This window comes from Symphalangus syndactylus, chromosome 17 (genome assembly GCF_028878055.3).
Source record: "Symphalangus syndactylus isolate Jambi chromosome 17, NHGRI_mSymSyn1-v2.1_pri, whole genome shotgun sequence".
Classification (NCBI taxonomy): Eukaryota; Metazoa; Chordata; class Mammalia; order Primates; family Hylobatidae; genus Symphalangus; species Symphalangus syndactylus.
Genome location: NC_072439.2, coordinates 41,319,939 through 41,341,521, shown reverse-complemented (window position 1 = coordinate 41,341,521; position 21,583 = coordinate 41,319,939). Strand labels below are relative to the sequence as shown.

The window sequence follows — 21,583 nt, the reverse complement described above, 5'->3', positions numbered from 1 at the left end:
AAACCAAGAGCAGTGTGAGGGCAGCACATAGAGAGAGCCACCTTAGGTTCTATCTGAAAGCACATCTCTGCTCACCCATTCAGAGTGTGTTCAGACAGCAGGCCTTTGGGTCAGGTGCCTCCCTGTCTCTTGCTTGAAATCAGGGTGATAGGATCACTCCAAATGCCTTGACAAATTAGAAAGAACCAAGTACCTAGATGCCTTTAAGCAGCCAGATTCTGAATTGTTATACCATTTGACCCAGCCATCCCATTACTAGGTATATACCCAAAGGACTATAAATCATGCTGCTATAAAGACACATGCACACGTATGTTTATTGTGGCACTATTCACAATAGCAAAGAGTTGGAACCAACCCAAATGTCCAACAACGATAGACTGGATTAAGAAAATGTGGCACATATACACCATGGAATACTATGCAGCCATAAAAAATGATGAGTTCATGTCCTTTGTAGGCACATGGATGAAACTGGAAAACATCATTCTCAGTAAACTATCGCAAGGACAAAAAACCAAACACCGCATGTTCTCACTCATAGGTGGGAATTGAACAATGAGAACTCATGGACACGGGAAGGGGAACATCACACTCTGGGGATTGTTGTGGGGTGGGGGGAGCGGGGAGGGACAGCATTAGGAGATATACCTAATGCTAAAAAACGAGTTAATGGGTGCAGCAAAACAACATGGCACATGGATACATATGTAACAAACGTGCACATTGTGCACATGTACCCTAAAACCTAAAGTATAATTTAAAAAAAAAAAAAAAGAAACAACGACAGCCTGGATGAGAAATTGGCTAGCATGGAGAATGAGGATGTCAGTTTCTCCCGAGTTGACATAGTTTGCTATTTTACTGAATTGCTGATAAGCCTCCATGAAAAACATTCAATTTACCAGGTTAGGTGTTCAGCTACCCAAAATGATGGATAAAGAAGCAAAGTCCCAATGGTTTTGAATTTTATCTCCTCTCAATATTAGAACATTTGCATCCTTACATTTAACTTAGGAAAGTTGACAATCTTTTTTTGGTAATTCTGCTATGTTTCATCAATATATTTCACTACCTTGATGAAAAATAAGTTGCATTTTAGTTAAAATAGTTCACACATAATCAATAGAGTACCTACCAGAATTAAGAGTCAAAGAGGCGCCCTTTTTTTAATTCAAAATTTTCCCAAAAGAATATTTTGTTACTATAATATGCTTGTATTTTGATCATAATTAGCAAGTTATTTTAGGCTTCTAATCAGAAAACACTTGAAGTGACTGTGCCTATTTTTTGTATATGTCATTTGCTCTAAAGTCTTATATTTTGTTTCAGTACTCCAGAGCAAACAAGTTTACTTACAAAAACTTTTTAAGAGAACTTGAAAATAGAATGTATCATGCCCATCAGATTTTGTCCTGGGATCCTGGCAACTATATGTATTATAGAAAATTAAATTTAAATATTCCATAAGTTATCAAGGAAAAAATTTTAGTTGCACTTTCTTATTGTGGAATGTCCCATATACAAATTAATACAAAGTTTCCTATGAGATGGCTAACAGACCTATATGTGAAAAGCAAAACATTATCACAAAGTTTAAAAATTCATAAACATGCTTTTAAAAACTTTATTATTCCATTTATTCATTTTTTTAATTTGTCTTTGGTAAAAAAAATTGCAAATACTTACAAAGTAACAATGAAAGAGAGAACACTGGAACAAAGAGCTCTATTATATATGATTTTTTGTTAATTACATAACAAGTTAAAGCATAGCTTCCTTTAAAATACAGAAAATCTTTCATCTTTAAGAATTTGATTACCCTTAATATAAATAAATTTAAAGTTTTCACATAGTAAAATGCCATAAGTTCTGAGAATATTAAATATACTAGTTGTCCTATCACAGGGAATTGTCTGAAATAATGAATACTGGTCAGGGCCAAAGAATTTACCAAAAGTACTTTTCCTAAAGCAGAAATGACCTCAAATAATTACATAGGTATTTGGCCCTGATACTCTTATTATGGTAAGCTATGTAAACAATTTAAGTATAATTTGGAAGCCTAGGGTGGCAGTTATTTTTATCCATGATAACTAAAGATCCTTTCTCCTTCAGCGACTGAAAAGTGTTAGATATTTGTCCTCATGGTCTTGGCAGGAGCTGTGGAATTCTATAATTCTGAAAATAAAAAGGTTTCTATCTGAATGATGTAGGATCTGCAGCATCACAAATTTAGGGAAAAGATGAATATAAGCATTAGAATGAAGCAGATTAGAAAACAAGTAGCTAGTGGTATGAATAAAAAAATTAAAATATCACTTGAAGGACTGAACACTGTATTTACACTAATTATACAAAATTCAGGGTATCCATATTCAAAGATAGAGTTGCAAAACAACTCTATTATGTCTAGGAAAGACACAGAGAGTTTCTGTGACAAACAGAGTTTCTGTGTCTTTCCTAGATATGAGGACTTTGACAGTATGTCATGTTTTTTCATTAGTACTTTTAATGGAGTTTTCTTTTGGATTGAGTGAAGTTGTGTAAGATGCACTGTTTGCAACAGCAACAAAAAGAATTCACACACCAACAAAGGACTTTATTAGTGCAAATTCATTTGAATATTTACAAGCATACATGATAGTGCATTTCGATGCAATCTAAGAGGGAATATATTACATGGGAAACTGTCTTAATATTTTCATTCTACCTTGCAGATTTCTAGAAAAATCAACAAGCAATAGTCCTGTCTTAAGCACAGAATTTAAAATAAAGTTTACCTCCCTTACAGACAAGAAAACAAAAAATTATCGGCTTTATAAATTTTAGTATGAGTACTTAAATTAGGTACTTCACAGATTTATTTTCATTAATTAACGAACAAAAGCAACCGGTATTTATAAGAAATATAATATTGTGTTTTAAATAGTTATTTAAAATACACATTTACTGGTAAGTATTTTTACATGTATTTAAATTAAAAATAATAACATTCCTTCATATACATGAGCTATTTCAAAAAAATGTGAGTACTTTTTCCATGTGAACATTTTTAAACTAAATATTTACAAGAGAAGAGAATAATTTTCCTATGCAAAGACAATTCCTATTTCTCTCTTATTCAACAGATGTTCCTCTCATTTTTTCAGCTAATTCTTTTCTCACTTCAATGTGTTTTTCTAAATTTTGCACTTCATGTGGAAGATTGATGTCCCAAACAGTCAAGCAAGATTGTATCTCTAGAAAAAGAAAAAAATGAAATCATGTGTCAAAGATCCATCATAAAACATTATTATTTTATTTCAGTTTGGCTCATGTATTTTTAGCTGACTTAGATAAATATAAATATAAACACAGCTATAACTAATGTACTAAATTATTATTTATAAAAAACTATACTTGGAAAAGTTTTATAATACATTATAGAAACTACCGAATTTCAAGAAGAGTATGGACATTTAATAAATTGACATTTCATATTCTAAAAGAAATAAAAGCTTTTCAAGCACTGTTCAAAATTAGACGTTGTGTAGATATAGATAAGTCGTAAAAAATGTTCACATTTCGTTTAAGGTTGAGCTAGTGATTGACACCTCTACTTCATCTGAAAATATAAATATTTAACACTTCATATCACTTGTAATTTTGAAAATTTATGTCTAAGTTCTTTACACTATAAACTACCAATTAAAATTCCTGATTATACCATATGTAATATTTTCTACAAATTTATGAAACACATAACATGTTACCATCATTCACGTCATTGCCCTGTTTGGAATACAGTATCCTTCTAAATGTTACCTTTCTGCTGTTGTGTACCTTCAGTACTTTTCCAGTTGTAGCCCAATACCAGCATGACATTTTTAAGGCTTCCTTTACAAAAACAAAATATGTAAGTTTTCTTTTAAAACTATATATTAAACTGGCCTGAAAAAGTAAAGTTATTCATAGTTTAAGACACAAATACCTTGGAACTGAATTCACAATTCTATTTTCTAGGTGACCCTTCAATTATATTGAATAAAGACCAGCATTTTTTAAAAAAAATAACAAAATCTGTGATCCATTCCTTGCTGCAATTCTTAATTATGTGAGTCTGGGAAAACAGCTTAACCTTTCCATAAAATAGGCTTAGTATTTATACATTACCCTTCCCAAAGTTACAATGTTAAACGAAGTAATGTATGTGAAAAGTTCTTTGGATATGGTAAGGTACAAATATGAGTATTTAGATGGACACTTAGATGGATAGATATACTGATACTATGTCAAAATATCATATTTTCTTTTCAAATCATTCACTAATTTATTCAACAAATTTGCATCAAAAGTCTTCTATGTAGGCCTTAGGCTAGATCCTGGGAATAAAGGGGTAAACAAAAACACACTAACCCAACCGTCTTGGAGTTTATATTCTAGTGAAGTGACTAGCATTAATGAAAAAAAAATATGACTACGATCAAGAAAGCTGTTATGGGAACCCAAAGCCAGAACTTTGACCTAATCAGTGTTGGCTTCTCAGAGGTTTTGACACAGGAGCTAACATTTCAAAGCGTATGAGTTAACTAAGCATTAAAAAAAAACTACGTTAACTAAGCAAACAAATAAACAGCATGTGCAAGTCCCTGAGGCAAAATATAGATTAGTAATTGAGAAAAACTGGATGTTCATCTAGACAAGAAAGATCTGGTAGGAATGTGGTAGATGATGGAGGCAGGAGAGGTACAGTGAAGCCAGCTCATGCAGCACCTTGTAGGCTAAGTTTTAAAATCAAGCTATAACCCATTGAAATTCCACTATAACTTCAGTTATAAGCAAGCTATTTGGGTCCCAAAGTACATACAATTCAACTAGAGAATGCAGCAACTTTGGTAGAATAAGACTACAGAGACAACCTACTGACAGACCTACTGCTCTGCTTGTGTGGACATGTATCTTAATAGTTCACAGTAATTAAGAGCATCTAATTCTAACTCCTTCTGTGCAACTCTAAAGTCTATAAATAAAAAATAGGTGAAGGTGCTAGAGAAACACATGTTCCTCTGTCACACATACTTGCAATGAATCTATTTTCTTCACCATGTTCAAACATTCATTATTTGCTAAAGTTACATAAATTCTAGTTTTTTTCAGAATTAAACCCCATAGTGTTGTTTTTATAAACTTTTGTATTTATGCTATTATTTTTATTTTCTAAATCAATTATCAAAGGAAGACACAAATATATTTATGCAGAAAATATATTTTATGTGCTATCATGATTTCATCATATTTAAATAGAAAAATAGAAGCAAAAAAAGACAAAGTTTGAGTAAAATATGATTTGTCAATATTTGTAGATTCTGCGGTTCAGCATGTATTGCCGCAAGAATAAAGATCTGTTATAGAATGAAAAACCAAATGAGATTCTTTAACAAGCTGGGAGGCTAGACTATGATTAAAATAAACATTTTCTTTATTTTCTTTGCTCAAAAAGTGAAATATATTCGACACCATGTATTTCCCATTTTTGCCTTACGTAAAAAGGAAAAAAGCAAGTAAGACCCAAACTGAGTGTTCAGCTGCAGTAATCTGCTTCTCTTGTGGGACTGAGGGCATTTACTCCCTCCATTTCTGTAATGACCCTATTCACAATTTACACCAGTCTTACGTTTCACCATGTGACCCTCCAAGACCATCCCAATGACACTGGAAAGTTCAGAGAAAATGTAAACGTAAAATAAAGGCATACTTTATAAGACTTAGAGAATATGAAAAATATCTAAAGGAAAGAAACTTGCCTAGCTGTGCTGTCATCATGACTCTGACCGAATCACAAAAGTTGTAAATTATACGTATAACTCGACGAGTTGAAAGATCCAGGAGTAAAATATGGCCTCCTCCAGTTCCTATCCAAAGAGCAGTGTTCTTCTGAAGGCAGAGAGTTTTCACTCTCCCAGAATAAGACATTTTGTGTTTAGATTCCTTGTTTTCTTTTACTGTTACCTCCCTAGAACCATAAAGTCTACATTAATAATTTTACCACCAATTAAGAGATAAATGCTATTTACATATGATAACATAAATAACATTTTAAATTATTAAAACATGACACCACCACCATTATGCATCACTAAAATTATACAAAGCAAATTTTGCTAAACACAGAATGCCAAAGAACCACATTTCTTTACTTGAAACATAAATTATCAAAGATAACAATAGCCCTTCATTTTCAGGAAATTATGAATAAGAGAGATACAATTTTTATAAATACCAAAGCTATCTAATTCAGTAAAAATAGCATACATGTGCCCAGGATAAAGAAAAAAAAGTTAGATTCAAAAGTTTTACATGAAGTCTCAATGTTACAAAGGAACATAAAATTATAGTCATTCACATGTAAAAGATATCGATACAAGCCACTGAATTTTTTCCCAGAGCCGGTGAATAGTCTAATTCACAACAAAAATGAAGTGCTCAGAAATAAAAGAATCCTAATCGTTTTGGTACTTCAGGAAGTAAGGAACCGTTTATCAAGGAGGCCTGTTGACCCTTCTGAACATAAACTGTGAGCCCTCCTCACAATCCATAGAAAAACTGTCAGATGAATCTAAGAAAGGAAACTTTGAAGTCTCCTTTTACAGATACAGTGTGTAATCTAAAATGTTCTCAAGAGTATCATAGATCTATATGGTAAAATCAAAACAAAATAAAAATATAAAGTGGCTAGCAAATAAGGTTGAAAATGGTCCTGTTTCTCAGCACCAGCACGGAAAGAATGTGCTTGCTAGGGATTTGTCACTCACAGGCTGCATCAGACTAAGCACTATGCTCTCATTCTGGGGTCTTGATCCCCACTCTTTAGCTGGCGCCTTGGTCAGTCCATTGCATTTCCCCCCATATTCGTCTATTATTTTGTGACTCTTTTTCTTTAGAGCAGATAATCCTGAGGCCCATAAGTTAGTTATAAATAGTATATTTGACACTGTGGCAGAACTACATCAAAGCTAGCAGAGACTCCAGTATGCTCATTTTCAATAATGTACTATTTTCATTCGAGAACATTCTTTTTAATACTGTGAGAAAACTATGCATGTTATGTGCCGATTCTTTTATTTTCCCAAGACAAAATTTTCCTGATCTGAAAAGATGGTGCTGAGAAGCATTACAAATTTTTTTTCTGCATTTTAAAAAAATTCTCTATTCAGAGGCAGAAAGGAAGAAAAATCCTTCCTCTGTGACACATGAAGTGCAAAGATAATTCTTTAGGGAATAAAATTAAAAACCAAAGAATTTACCTTAAAAAGTGCACGCAGTCTATTAGTTCGCAGAGTTTTTCAGTTTTCTTATCCCACACTTCCACAACAGGGCTATTTTGCTTAGCAATATAGAGAGCAGTGTCTACCACCACTGTTATGATGTTGGAATCACTGAAAGCTGCATAAGAAAATCTACAGAGAAAAAAAAATAGAAAGTCATCACTACTTAAAAGTCAAAACTTTTAAGAAGTTTTCTTCTTAAAATTTCTACGTGTAATACAACCTTATATTAGTTCTTAATGCATGTAAAAACACTATTTTGAAAACTAAACAAGCTAGACTATTGCAATTATTTCATATTCTTCCCTAACCATTCTGAATTGAATATATAAAATGCTTTGGTACTTTACTTACTTTTGGTTACTTTATATTAATTTCTTGTGATAATAAAATAAATATTATGTCCAATGTTTACTTTGGTCTTTTAGTTTCAATTCTATGTGGCTCTTTGTAGAATTTTATACTATGTCTAAATTTCTGAAGGAAATATTATAATTATCTGTAACTTTTGAATGTTCTTGCAAAACTTTGTTTCATGAATGCTCAGAAAACTGTTAGCCTTTTATACCTAGAGTTATAAAACATAAAATGTTGAAATAAAATTTAGTTGCAGTGTCTTCAAATTTTAAAGCAAGGGATATCTTTGCAGTTAAGCCAGTCAAATTATAGGAAACAAAAATCCACATCATCCGAACATAAACAGAACGTAAAATATTTGCCATTTTCCCCTTTTAAACATAAAGAAAAATTACAAACACCTTAAAATATTTCCCTTTCAACCTAAGACATCTGGCATTGCACATATTTCACAAACTGATTGGCTACCATGGGCCACATCAGCATGGCAAACTCCTACTTGGCCTTTGAGGATTAACTTAAATGTCGGCTTCTCTGGACTTCTTCCCTGACCTATCAAAATAGACCAAACAGTCCCTTTTCCCCACTGGTGTCACTGTCATATTATAGATCTTATTAAATATAAAATTGTCTTTATTAGTGCATCCCTCACACTAGATTATGAGTGTAATTTCATAAGGATGAGGATGATGTATTTTCTACATACCCCTCGTCCAGTAAACAGTTGCACAGATAAGCACCTCTGATATAATCAAGCAGTCTGTTAAGTGGGGGAATAGAAAAAGGCACTACAGTATGAATGAACAACGAGGAATATGTAAAAATAGTCAAAATTGCATTTAAATCAGATAGATAACATGAAAATACCATAAAGATTTAACAATCATTAGTATATCCTAGAGTAGGAAGATTTTTTTTCCTCCCCCTTTTCTTTCTATTCTGGAAAAGGAGATAAAAATATGATGTGTTGTCAGAGAACCACTACGCTTTAGGTAATTCCTTCCTGGATGTTTGCTGTATTTAATAGAAAATAGTTCCAATTAGGACAAAGTTTTGCATGGAATTTCCATATTTTATAAAACACTTTTGTGTGTTATCTTGCTTTATCCTTAATAAAAAAAACATAAAATATGATAAATCTCAATGTTTTTAAGTGTAGAAAGAAATATGTACAAATGCTAAGTAATTTGCTCAAGGTCCTATGACTAACATCATGCTTGCCGACCTAGGACTAAAAACATGTTGCAGACCTAGAACTCCAAAAGTCCTGTGGGGTCTTCCGGCTTCAAAGGCAGTCATCTTTCATTACCCAATATGCCTCTCAGTCGGTGTGTATTGATGATGATGAGGGTACTGATGATGAGGCAACCCCTGATTAGTGATGTGATGTCTGTTTCGTGGGATAGAGACCAAGGCCACAGGAGATACTTGTTCAGAAGAGAGCAAATATTTATATCTAAGTGTTTATGTATCTAGGTCCCAATCTCTTTTGGGAGATGAGCATCTTAGAGAGCTGGATCTTTATGGATGCTCTCTAGTAAAGCATCTATGCTACAAATCTTATATGGAACTTTAAAGAGTTAATTGATATTCACGATCCCATAAAATGTGCTATGAAATGAAAAAATAACTGGAGGCCCTTTCTTTTTAAAGGTTTTCAGGCTTGTGTAATTGGTTAAAAGTGGAAATCACAGGAAGGGGAGTGAGGGTGAGAAACTATCTATCGAGTACTATGCTCATTTCCTGGGTTGTGAGTTCAGTTGTATTCCAAACCTCAGCATCATACACTACACCTCTGTAACAAACCTGCACATGTATCCCTGGAATCTAAAATAAAATTTGGAAAATAATAATAAAATACATTTTTACATTCATTTTTTAAAATGTGGGTATTACAGAATGGGAATGAGTTGATCCAAATGTTAACCACATACTAGTAAACAAACATGTAAAGACAGAAACAAAAATCCTCATTCATGGGAACTTATAATACACTGCACTCCGCAGTGTATCTTACCCTCGAATATACTTTAGAATCACTTGAGAACCTGAAGAAAAAAAAAAAAAACAATTCTGATTCCCATCCGAGACTTAACTGATCTGATTTAATTGGTCTGAGGTAGGGCCCAGGTATCATATTATTTTCAGCTACCTAGTGGTTTCTAAATGCACAGCCAATGTTGAAAACCAGTAGATTTAGTGGTATTAAGAAACTGCTTGGCCGGGCGCGGTGGCTCACGCTTGTGATCCCAGCACTTTGGGAGGCCGAGGCAGGCGGATCACGAGGTCAGGAGATCGAGACCACGGTGAAACCCCGTCTCTACTAAAAATACAGAAAATTAGCTGGGCGTGGTGGCAGGCGCCTGTAGTCCCAGCTACTCGGAGAGGCTGAGGCAGGAGAATGGCATGAACCCGGCAGGCGGAGCTTGCAGTGAGCCGAGATTGCGCCACTGCACTCCAGCCTGGGCGACAGAGCGAGACTCCATCTCAAAAAAAAAAAAAAAAAAAGAAAAAAGAAACTGCTTTAACAAATACAATTATAGCTATTGTGAAGGAAAACATTAGATGCAATGGAAGCACAAAGCCACCTAACTTGCCACTCAGAGCAAGTGGTGTTTGGACTGAAATAGGCAGGGGGCATAACAGTCAATCCAGGTAAAGAGAAGACCACATTCAAAGGGTGGGGGTGAAAGGTAACAGGTTGTCTTAGAGATCTGAGTCAATTTCAGTTTGGGTAAAGCACAGATGGCAAAAAGGTTGCAAAATATGAATCTAGACAGATAAGCAAGCGCTGAATATGAAGGGCCCAGTAGGCTATCTTAAGGAATTTGGACTTCATATAAAGGACAATGGGATGCCACTGAAGGGTTTTAAGCAGAAGAATTGCATCAGATTGATGTACATTTTAGAAAGGTCCCTCTGTCTGCAATGCTGAAAATAGGTTGAAGAGAGTATAATCAGACGGTGAGAACTGGATGCTCTTGTTAATGTGGCCACAGATGATGGATGGCAGTCTGGCCCATGATAGCAGCGCTGAGAACAGTGAGAAGTACAAAGATTCAAATGACAATTAGGAGGGTCAAGTGGAGTCAAAGATTACTCCCAAGTGCCAATCTTGGGCAATTTGATGGATAATGGGAAACTAGGATATTCCCTAAGGTAGGGATTTGTGACTCAAAGCTAACAATAATAAGAACAATAGCTAATGTTTATTGACAGCTTACCAGGTGCTGGTCAGTATGTTAATTAAGCTCCATATGTTAACTTTCTTATTTAGTCCTCCAAATATCTCTTTGAGATAGAGAATATTACAATCCTCAGGTAAGAGATGACTGAAGATGTGAACGGTTATTGCCCAAGTTCACAAAACCAATAGATGGCAAAGCAGTATCTGAACTATGATTTATGCTCTCAACCACAATCCTATACTGCTTATCACTGAGGAATGTGATAAATAAGAACCAACTGCAAAGATCTGATTAAAATACAACTGAAAAAAACACACTTGAAAGAGGTTTATATTAATATTTCATTTTATTCTTGTTTGAAATTGGTATCACTAACTTGGTTGTGAGTAGACATCTGTATAATTATCAAATCTACAAACAACTTGAGACAAACAAGAATAGTTGCTATCTTTCCTACAATCAATACTTAATGGAAGTTACCCAAATTGCATATGTAAAGTCCATGTATTTGGTAAAATACAAAGTTGATTGTCTTCCAATTTCATGTCTAATTTGAAACACAGATAATAAAAATTGTTAAAAAATTTAGATTGATAAATACTACTAAGATTAAAATGGGTTTACATATTTTATCCCTAAAAGTGATTAGGCTGAGTGACTTTTTAAAAATACCCTTCTGCTTTCTGGAATTTTCAAAATTTTTTATAATGAATGTTTAATTTTATGACAGAAAATAAATTATGTATGTTAAAAGATCTTCCTTATGAATTATCAACAGTATTATTAATGATTATAAGGAATAAACATAAGTATAATGATAAATTACTTGTACAGATAAAAAATAACTTACAGTTGGCTTGTTCTTGTCTCAATGAGTTTCTGAATGGTGAAATCATTAGAAAAGGAGAAAATCTTTGTGCCACATCCTCCCCACATTACATTTCTTTCCGTTGAATTTGTGGATTCACTCAAACACATCAATGGAGTACTGACATTTCCTATATTTAGTATCTTCAAAGGAGCAGCTCCTTTAAGCTTTGCCAAAAAAAAAAAGAAAACACACTCAGCAAATTGAGTATCCACAGAACAAAACACTATAAAATCTGTGCTTTCAAAAAACTACTTTCCATCTTAAATGATTAGAGATATTAAAATTAAAACCCAAAAACCTAAAGATTCCATAAAAAAAACTCTTAGTTCTGATAAATAAGTACAGTAAAGGATTCAAAATCAACATACAGAAATCAGTAGCATATCTATACAACAACAACAAAGTAGCTGAAAAATCAAGAAAGCAATCCCATTTAAAGTAGCTACAAAAAATTCATAAAATAGGTAGGAGTAAATTTAACAAAGATGATGAACAATCTCTACAAGGAAACCTGAAAAACATGAAAGAAATTGAAAAGGACACAAACAAATGGGATGATATTCATGCTCACAGACTGGAAGAATTAATATTGTTAAAATGACCATACTACCCAAAGCAATCTACAGATTCAATGAAATTCTCATGAAAGCTCCAATGATATTTCTCACAGAAATAGAAAAAAAAAATTCTAAAACTTGAATGGAACCGAAAAAGAGCCAAAATAGCCAAAACAATCCTGAGCAAAAAGAACAAAGCTGGAGGCATCACACTACCTGACTTGAAAATATATTACAAGGCTAGAGTAACCAAAACAGCACAGTACTGGCAAAAACACAGATACGTAGACCAACGTAGAGGACCCAGAAATAAACCCCACATATTTAGAGCCAACTGATTTTCAACAAAGGCACCAAAAGCATACATGGGAGAAAAAATACCACCTTCAATAAATTGTGCTGGAAAAGCTGGATATCAGTATGCAGAAGGATGAAACTAGGCCCCACTCTCTCACCACTAACAAAAATTAACTCCAGATGGATTAAAGACTTAAATGTAAGACCAGAAGCTATGAAACTATTAAAAGGAAACAGGAGAAACATTTCAGAACGTGGGTCTAGACAAAGAGTTTATGGTTAAGATCCCAAAAGCAAAGGCAACAAAAACAAAATTAGACAAATGGGACTATAATAAACTAAAAAGCTTCTGCACAGCAAAGGAAACTACCAACAATATAGAGAGGATCCATTAAATGGGAGGAAATATTTGCAAACTATTCATCCAGAATACACAAGAAACTCGAAAAAGCAATTCAACAGGAAAAAAAAAAAAAGAACTCCATTGAAAAGTAGGCAAAGGGCTGGGTGTGGTGGCTCACGCCTGGAATCCCAGCACTTTGAGAAGATGAGGCAGGAGGATTGCTTGAGCCCAGGAGTTCGAGATCAGTCTGGACAACATAGTGGGGCCGCATCTCTACAAAAAAAAAAAATAGCCAGGTATGGTGGCACACGCCTGTAGTCCCAGCTACTCGTGAAGCTGATGTTGGAGGATCACTTGAGTGCAGAAGGTCAAGGCTGCAATGAGCTATGATCATGCCACCGTGAGCCAGCCTGGGTGAGAGAGCAAGACCCTGTCTTAAAACAAAACAAAAAGTTGGCAAAGGATCTAAATAGACATTTGCAAAAGAAAACATAGTAATGGCCAATGGATATATGAAAAAAAAATGCTCGACATTAACTAATCATCAGTAAAAATGCAAATGAAAACCACAATGAAATCTTCTTCACCCAATTAGAATGGCTATTATAAAAAAGACAAAAAATAACATACTGGCAAGGATGCAGAAGAAAAGGAACGCCCATACGCTGTTGGTGGGTATGTAAATTGCTATAGCCACTACGGAAAACAGAATGGTGATTTCTCAAAAAAACTAAAAATAGAATTACCATACAATCCAGCAATGTCACTACTGATACTAATCTAAAGGAAAGGGAATAAGTATATCAAAGGGATTCCTATATCCCCATGTTTATTGTAGCACTATTCACAGTAGCTAAAAAATGGAATCAACCTAAGCATCCATGAATGAACGAATGCGTAAAGAAAATGTGTGTATTTACATAATGGAATACTATTTGACCATAAAAAGGAATGAAATCATGTCATATAAAGCAACATGGATGGAACTGGAGGTCATTATGTTAAGTGAAATAAGCCAAGCACAGAAAGACAAATATCACGTGCATTCACTCATATGTGGGAGCTAAAAAAGTTGATCTCATGGAGGTAGAGAGTAGAATGATAGTTACCAGAGGCTTGGGAGGATATGGGTGTGTGGGAGAAAGGGAGGATGAAGAGAGGCTGGTTAATGGGCACAATCATACAGTTAGATAGGAGGAATAAGTTCTAATGTTCAATAGTACAATAAACTGACTACAGTTAAAAACATTTCAAAATAACTAGAAGAGGAGACTTGAAATGTTCTCAACACATAGAAATAAATGCTCATGGTGATGGATATCCTAAATACCCTGACTTGATCATTACACATTCTATGCATGTAACAACATATCACATGTACCCCATAAATATGTACAAATATACATTAAAAAATTGAAGTCGTATTCAAAATATTATTGTTATATTCAATCTATTCTTTTTCCCATGTAAAAATTACATAAGAAATAACCTAAGGGTTATACTTTACTTCTCTGTCTCTCATCAGAGAATAAGCTTTTTGGTAACAGGAGAATGAACTGGTAGGGAGTTGAGTGAATAGATGGAACCAAAGATGAATAGATGGATAGAGGAATGAATGCTTTAATGACTAAACAGAAATCTGGAGAACAGAAAATTAAATGATTTCTTCAATGCTTAGAAAAAGTTAACGGCAAGCCATATTTAAAACTTAAGTATCTTTCTGTTTTTTTTCCACGATATATTTATAAGGAATTATCTGCCTCAGTTATGTACAAATTGAATTATTTCCATCCCTAACATTATCAATCAGATGTCATTTATCATTTTATTCTTAGTTCATTCATATAAAATATACAATCAATCAGCAAGTATTTTCAGAGGATCTACTGTGTGCAAGACTTTATGAAGCAATACAAATATAGCATAATTTATGATTCTTGCTCTCAGGGAGTTTATAATCCCATAAGAGGGGGGGTGAGATATATGTAAAACAAAAGACTTAAAATAAATTTAGATGTAGAATGCATTCAACATTTACCTTAACAGTCTTATCTTCAAAAATTGCTAAATTGCCATCAGCGGTTCCAACCAAAAGAAAATTTTTTTGTTTGCTAAAAGGAAAAATGTTGAAATTGTTACCAAAAGAAGATGTATGTTGACTAAAATGGCCTTAATGTTCTCCTCCACTTTATTAACCTTTAGATAGACTTCTCAACTATAAACTCCTAACCTCCCTTTTCTTAGAGTATTTACTTTAGAAGACTTCCAATTATAAATTCTTTCTCTGCCCCTTTTCCCAGACTCTTTCCAGTTTTATACCCTGAGAATGTCTTTTCCAAGGACATGGGAGCCATTCCTTTGAAACGTAATTATCAAGAAAGAGGCCTGGCGTGGTGGCTCACACTTGTAATCCCAGCACTTTGGGAGGCCACGGTGGGCAGATGACCTGAGGTCGGGAGATCGAGATCAGTCTGGCTAACATGATGAAATCCTGTTTCTACTAAAAATATAAAAAATTAGCTGGATTTGGTGGTGCATATCTGTAATCCCAGCTACTCAGGAGGCTGAGGCTAGAGAATCACTTGAACTTTGGAGGTGGAAGCTGCAGTGAGCCAAGATCATGCCATTGCACTCCAGCTTGGGCAACGAGAGTGAAACTCCTTCAAAAAAAAAAAAAAAAGAAAGAAAAAGAAGGAAGGAAGGAAGGGAAGGAAGGAAGGAATTCCCCAGTGTCTGTGGGAGAATAGGAGTCTACCTTCAAGAAGGGACAATTAGCAAACATAGATGTCCTAATCACATTGCCAACTGCTCCCACTTCCCCCCAACATGGTCCTTCAGTACCTTTCCATTAGCTCACCCCTGCGCTTAAAACTCTCCCACCTTTTGTTTCAGTGGAGTTTAGTTCAGTCTGACCTCTCTCCCCTGTTGTGATAGGCTTGAGTAAAGTCTTCCTTGCCTAATTCCATCCATTGAAATTTTTCTTTGACCATATTCAAATAATTTCAACTCCGAAACTGCCAGTGGAGTTGATATTTCAGGTACCAAAAACAGGCTTCACATTTTTTTAGTACTTTTTTTCCAATACTAACTTAAACCAGAGAAATATATGGGGTATAATCTTAATGCCTCCTGGAAATCATCCTGCCCCAAATATTACAGACACCAACCTACAACTCACACCTGAAATCTTGCTATGTAGATATATTTCTTTGGGACAAGAACCCTGAAACTGATAAGAGCTAAGTCATTTTCACCTATTAAGAATGTATTAATTCATTTATTTAATTGTTTTCTTAATTTGGTAGTTAGATAACTGGTATGTTTAAGTCTGACACACAATGGGCTTTATATATATATATACATATTATATATATATATGTATATATATATATATTCAAAGAATGAATGAATGAGAATTTATCCTTGAAGAGGCCCTACAAAGAAGCATTGATCTGAGGAGAAGTAAAGAGACAGAGTCACAGTTGAGGTAATACCACGAGCAGGGTTGGTAGGCCAGAAGAAATGGTTGACTTATTTTATAACTGTCTCAGCTAGATCTGTATTCAGAAAAACAACAAATATCTCTGTGACCTTCCACAATTCCCTTTAATATATGCAAACCAATGAAAATACATTAGAAATGAACAATCTTTGCTGATGCAATAACAATTCTGCACAAAATTCAGTCTTTTAAAAGGTCTGTAATTTCCCCCATTGATCAAATTCACTACCATACCTTTGCTTGGAAAAGGAATTGCAATACAAACAAGTGACAGAATCAGTCATCTTTTCCAGGGTATGTCTCTTTTTCCCATCTTTGGTATTGATGACCAGGAGAGTACCAGACTGTGTCCCAGACACAATCCAGCTTTCCTTTTCAACAGGAAGATGCACCAAGGCTAAGCACAATATTCTACTATCAGCAACTTCCTGTTAAGAAAAGAAAATATACTTACAAGGATTTGATTTAAGCTTAAGCGACTAGAACTTGTACAGAATAAAGGATTCTGTTATCAACATAACTCTTTCTGCTTTCTTGCATTTACTTTTAAAAACAATGCCAATTTTATTTAATTTTCAACAATAAATGAGTTAATAGGCAAACAAGTTTTGCCTATCAAGATGAAATCTGAAACTAAAATTAAAAATTATTGTTCAGTGTGAATTCTCATTCCTTCAAACCATATAAGAAGATTGTTTAACCTCAGAACTAATGCTGAGGCACAATATTTATCTTCAGGCAGCAGTCAAAATATTAGGTTGTCTTTGAGGTCTAGAAATGTATCTTATATTTGCCAATACAATGTATTGATCCACTTGTAGGAGCCATGCCCAGATCTCCTTTATCCATCAGGTACGCCATCCCCAGCTACCCTGAGTGTTGGCTACTATAGTTCAGAGATGTGCTATTTATCACAGAATACCCTCAGATGACAGGAGGCAGCTTGCCCAGAAATGCCTTGAAAGTTACACTACCCCCACCTCCCAGCAGATTGCAGCCAATGACTGAACAATATGTGAGAATGAAAGACTGGCCCCCTTGCCTGGTAGTGGGAAAATTCAGTGCTACTATTCATATTCCAGAGCTCCTTTTGAGCAGAGACTGAGGCTAGACCTCCTCAGAAACCACATTTCTGCTGAGCTTCTTCCTCTGCCCTTTCTGGCTTCCTTTACTTCCCTCTAAGATTCTCTTTCCTTAAATCACTTATGCAAGATAACCCATCTCAGGCTCTGTTTCTGGGGACTCTGAGCTAAGACATATGCTGTGATTCTAAAGCAAAACACACTTGCTCTTGAATACTCTTGTTCTAACAGAAGGTTAATTGAATAATAATCCTACATTGGCTCTTATTTAATTTATTCCTAAGTAACTTTCTAACTGGTATGTGCTTTAAATTATGAAAGATTTAAAGAGCATTTGGATTTACCTCCGAAGTGTATCCTTCAGTATTTAAGTCAAGAAATGAGAGCTGTCCTCTGTCGGTGTGCCCACAGCCCAGCCAAATGCTTGCATTCCTGCTGTTGTGATGTGTAGCAACCATGCATTCAACAATTACGTTTTTAGGTAATAAAATGTGTCTCATCAGACAGACTAATTCAGCTGAATTCAAAGTGTCAAAGACCTGAGAAAGTTTAAAGATAACAAAACAGTACTTATCAAGTGAACTCATTTCCCTTGAAAAATCAAATATAGACTTAAATGTTATAGCTCTGTCAAGCAAAACCTAAAACTGTTAAACTGGATCCCAACTAGATCACGAAGATAGTAATCTAAACCACAGATCAAATTACATGAAAAGACAAATACATATTTTTAAACTGTGCTTGATACTCTTTAGTATGTGTAGTATTTTTTTTAACTTGAAAAGAAAATCTCAAGGGTCAATTAAACAGCATTTTAGCAGAGTCAGGAGGTACTCTACATGCAATTCCATATTGCAGAGCCACTGCAAGTGAGAGAAAAACCCTTGGATCAACAATTTAGTTGAGCTTCTAGTAGTTGAAATGAACAGGAATTTCGGTCTTTGGTAACAAAATTTAGAAGTCATCTCTAGATTCTGTCTTTATGTTTGTCTTTCAAACACTAATGATCTGGAGAGACAGTGTGAAGGCACCGTAAGAAAACAGAACCAGAAGTCAGGAAACTGGGATTAGAGCTGTGACATGGCCACCTGCCCGCCACTCAAGAGACACCAAGAAAGCCCATTATTCTCTCTGTGCCTCATTTCATAAAAGTGATGAGTTTTCCTGTCTTGCTTAGTATATGTCATATTTTAAAGATAAAATAAGTGTCTAAGCTTTTTAATATTGTCATATATATATATCTGTTATGTATTCTGTTAAGTACAGGTGAAATATAATTGAAAATGAAAAAACAAGAAAGTAAAACAACAAGCTATGAAAAATTTTTACTGTGGACATAAATATAAAAGTTAATGTGACTAACATTGATGGTAACCTAAATTAAAAAACAAGTAAACCAAGTAGAAACAAAATTATGTAATGTTTGATAAAGTCATAATAGTTGTACTTGACTATTTTGATCCGAACATTTAAAGTTAAAACTTTTCCAATTAATTATAATACAAAATCAAGAGCTCACAATATAAAGATAACCCACATTTATTAAAATGTGTATCAGTGTAAAACATCACAAGAGTTCTCTTTCAGATAATATGGTGGACAAGGTTACTTGGGCAAATCTTCCAACTAAAAACAATTTAAAATGCTAAATGATTTTTTTAAAAACAATGTGTTAAAAACATTGAAGATCTGACACCATAAGGAATTATCAGGCCGAAATCACAGTGAGAGACAGAAACCAGAGAGGTCAGTTGACCCCTAAAGCCAGGCTTGCCCTGAAGACATTTGTCTGCCAAGACAAAGTGAGACAAAATAAATGTATACTCTTGGATGCTTTGTGGGGCCCATGGGAGAGAAGTTGGAGTCTAGGGCCTTCCCAAGATAGACAGTCTTAGTAAAGGAACTGAACCCATAAAGCTGGGACCCCAAAGGACTGCATATTCAGCACAAACAAGAAGGAGAAATCAATCTGTCCACATTTCCACCTTCATTGGTATATAAGGAAAGTTGTTCTGGGACTGTGCAGGGAGAGGGGGAGAGGGAGCAAAAGGTTGCTGAAAAATTGCTATTCACAAGCTTGTTGTCAATACAATTCATAGACCAGAATTACATTAACTGGGCAGTTAAAAAACAAATCTCAAGCCATGAATTGCATTTAAAGCAATTTGCAGCAAGAAAATCCAGCAAAAGATATGCAAGACCTGTATGTAGCATTACAAAACATTGAAAGACGCTTGAGAAGACCTAAGTAAACAGACAGAATTTATGCCATTCCAGTATAGGAAGACTTGGCCAGGTGCAGTGGCTCATGCCTATAATCTCAGCACTTTGGGAGGCCTAGGCGGGAGGATTGCTTGAGGCCAGGAGTTCAAGACCAGTCTGGGCAACAGAGATCCTTTCCTGACAAAAAAATTAAAGGAAAAGTTAACCAGGCCTGGTGGCACACAATTGGCTGATGGAGGCTGAGGCGACAGGATCACTTGAGGCCAGGAGGTCAAAGCTGCATTGGGCTGTGATCCTGCCACTGCACTACAGCCTGGGTGACAGAGTGAGACCCTGTCTCAAATATAAATAAATAAATAAATAAACAAACAAATAAATAAATAAGAAAAAGAATACAAAGACTTAATATCATAAGGATATCCTCTCCAGATTGTCAACATATTCAATCCAAGACCAATCCAAAGGACAATGTGGTTTTTCATAAGATTCGACAGCATGAGTCTAAATTTTACATAGAAAAGCTGAGCCTAAGACTGGTTAAAATATTCCTGGATGGGAAAAATAAATAGGGAGAGGAGACCATTATAAAGCTACAGGAATTAAGACAGGGTAGTACTGGAGGAAAAATAAATGAGTTGATCAGTGGAAGACAGTGTACATGTGGATATGCACATTATCTTTAATAAATTACAAAATGGACACATCAGATCAATGGGACAAAAGGGGAGAAGCCATTTAGTAAATCAAGCTGAAAAAACTAGTTTTCCACATTAAAAAAAGGAATGGGATACAGATAAAAATGTCAATTCCGATGGATTAAAAACTTGTCAAAAGCAAACTTTTAAAATGTTTGAAGAAATCGCAGGTGAATATTTTTGTAGCTCTAAAAGAAAGATGGACTCTACAACAGGACCAAATAGGAATAACCAGGAAAAGAAGGAAAAAGGATTGTTAAATTTATACACATTAAAATTAAGAAATTCCATTCATTAACAGGCACCCTACAGGAAATTTAAAAAGCAAGCCACCAGCTCGAAAAAGAAACTGCAACATATAAAACCAACAGAGGATTAGTATGTTATATATAAAAATTTTTTCTCATTTGATTTGTAGGCAAAAGAGCCAACAGAAAAATGGGCAAAATAATGGGCAGGCATTTCAAAGAAGAGAAGAGGAGACAGGCATATGGGAGCATGTGAGGTTTTGGCAATGTCCTTTTTTTGTGCCTGGGATGGTGAAAATTATAGGAGGTTGCCCTATAAGTATTTTTAATTCTGTCTCTGTGTGTTTAAGTATATATATTTGAAGATTATATAGATATGCATATATGTAAATGATGTTCTGTACAAAATATTAACAAAACTTTACTATAAGAATACCTGGGCAGAAGTAGGCCTTTCTTGAGGATTTTCTTTCAAACACTTTTTAATTAATTTCTCAACCACAGGCCATGGGGCACAACCATATTCTTTAACTGGATCTAAAACATTAAAAAACATCATGCTAGCATACTAAATAAGTAAGAATGGTTATATTTCCTCTCAATGTTTATAAAAGGTTCAGACATTGCAAAGAAAAATATTATCTCCATAATCCTATATTTATGTAAATTTACTTATCACAAAATTAAAGCTAATTTTGTTAACTTGATCTCCACTAAGAGATGTGGAAAAAGATTTTTTTTTTATGGAATAAAAAAGAGACCCAAATAACAATTTAATAAAATAATAGATTTTCATTCCGTACCTGCATTTCAAATAGACTTTGAAAACACTTTTACTCATATAATAATTAAGCTTCTACTTTTTATTTTAATACTCAAAGTAGGAAAGCATTTAATCCTTATGTCCTCACAG

At 34.5% G+C, this 21,583-nt stretch overlaps 1 protein-coding gene across 4 annotated transcripts in view; it reads right to left on the bottom strand.

The window, feature by feature from the left end:
• Window positions 1-1,613: 1,613 nt before the first annotated feature.
• LRRK2 (leucine rich repeat kinase 2) overlaps window positions 1,614-21,583 on the bottom strand; it is a 142,701-nt gene continuing 122,731 nt past the window's right edge. For 2 of the 4 annotated variants that reach the window (XM_055250254.2, XM_055250253.2), the window contains 9 exons: window positions 21,107-21,207; window positions 17,849-18,043; window positions 16,657-16,850; window positions 14,959-15,031; window positions 11,703-11,887; window positions 7,287-7,439; window positions 5,783-5,995; window positions 3,808-3,875; window positions 1,614-3,242 (listed from right to left, as the gene is read on the bottom strand). In XM_055250254.2, coding sequence (XP_055106229.1) covers window positions 3,121-3,242; window positions 3,808-3,875; window positions 5,783-5,995; window positions 7,287-7,439; window positions 11,703-11,887; window positions 14,959-15,031; window positions 16,657-16,850; window positions 17,849-18,043; window positions 21,107-21,207 — 1,304 coding nt within the window. In that variant the 3' untranslated portion in view covers window positions 1,614-3,120. Of the gene's footprint in view, window positions 3,243-3,807; window positions 3,880-5,298; window positions 5,996-7,286; window positions 7,440-11,702; window positions 11,888-14,958; window positions 15,032-16,656; window positions 16,851-17,848; window positions 18,044-21,106; window positions 21,208-21,583 lie in introns of those variants that run through there. The other 2 variants (XM_063620135.1, XM_063620136.1) reach the window with 2 other exon arrangements.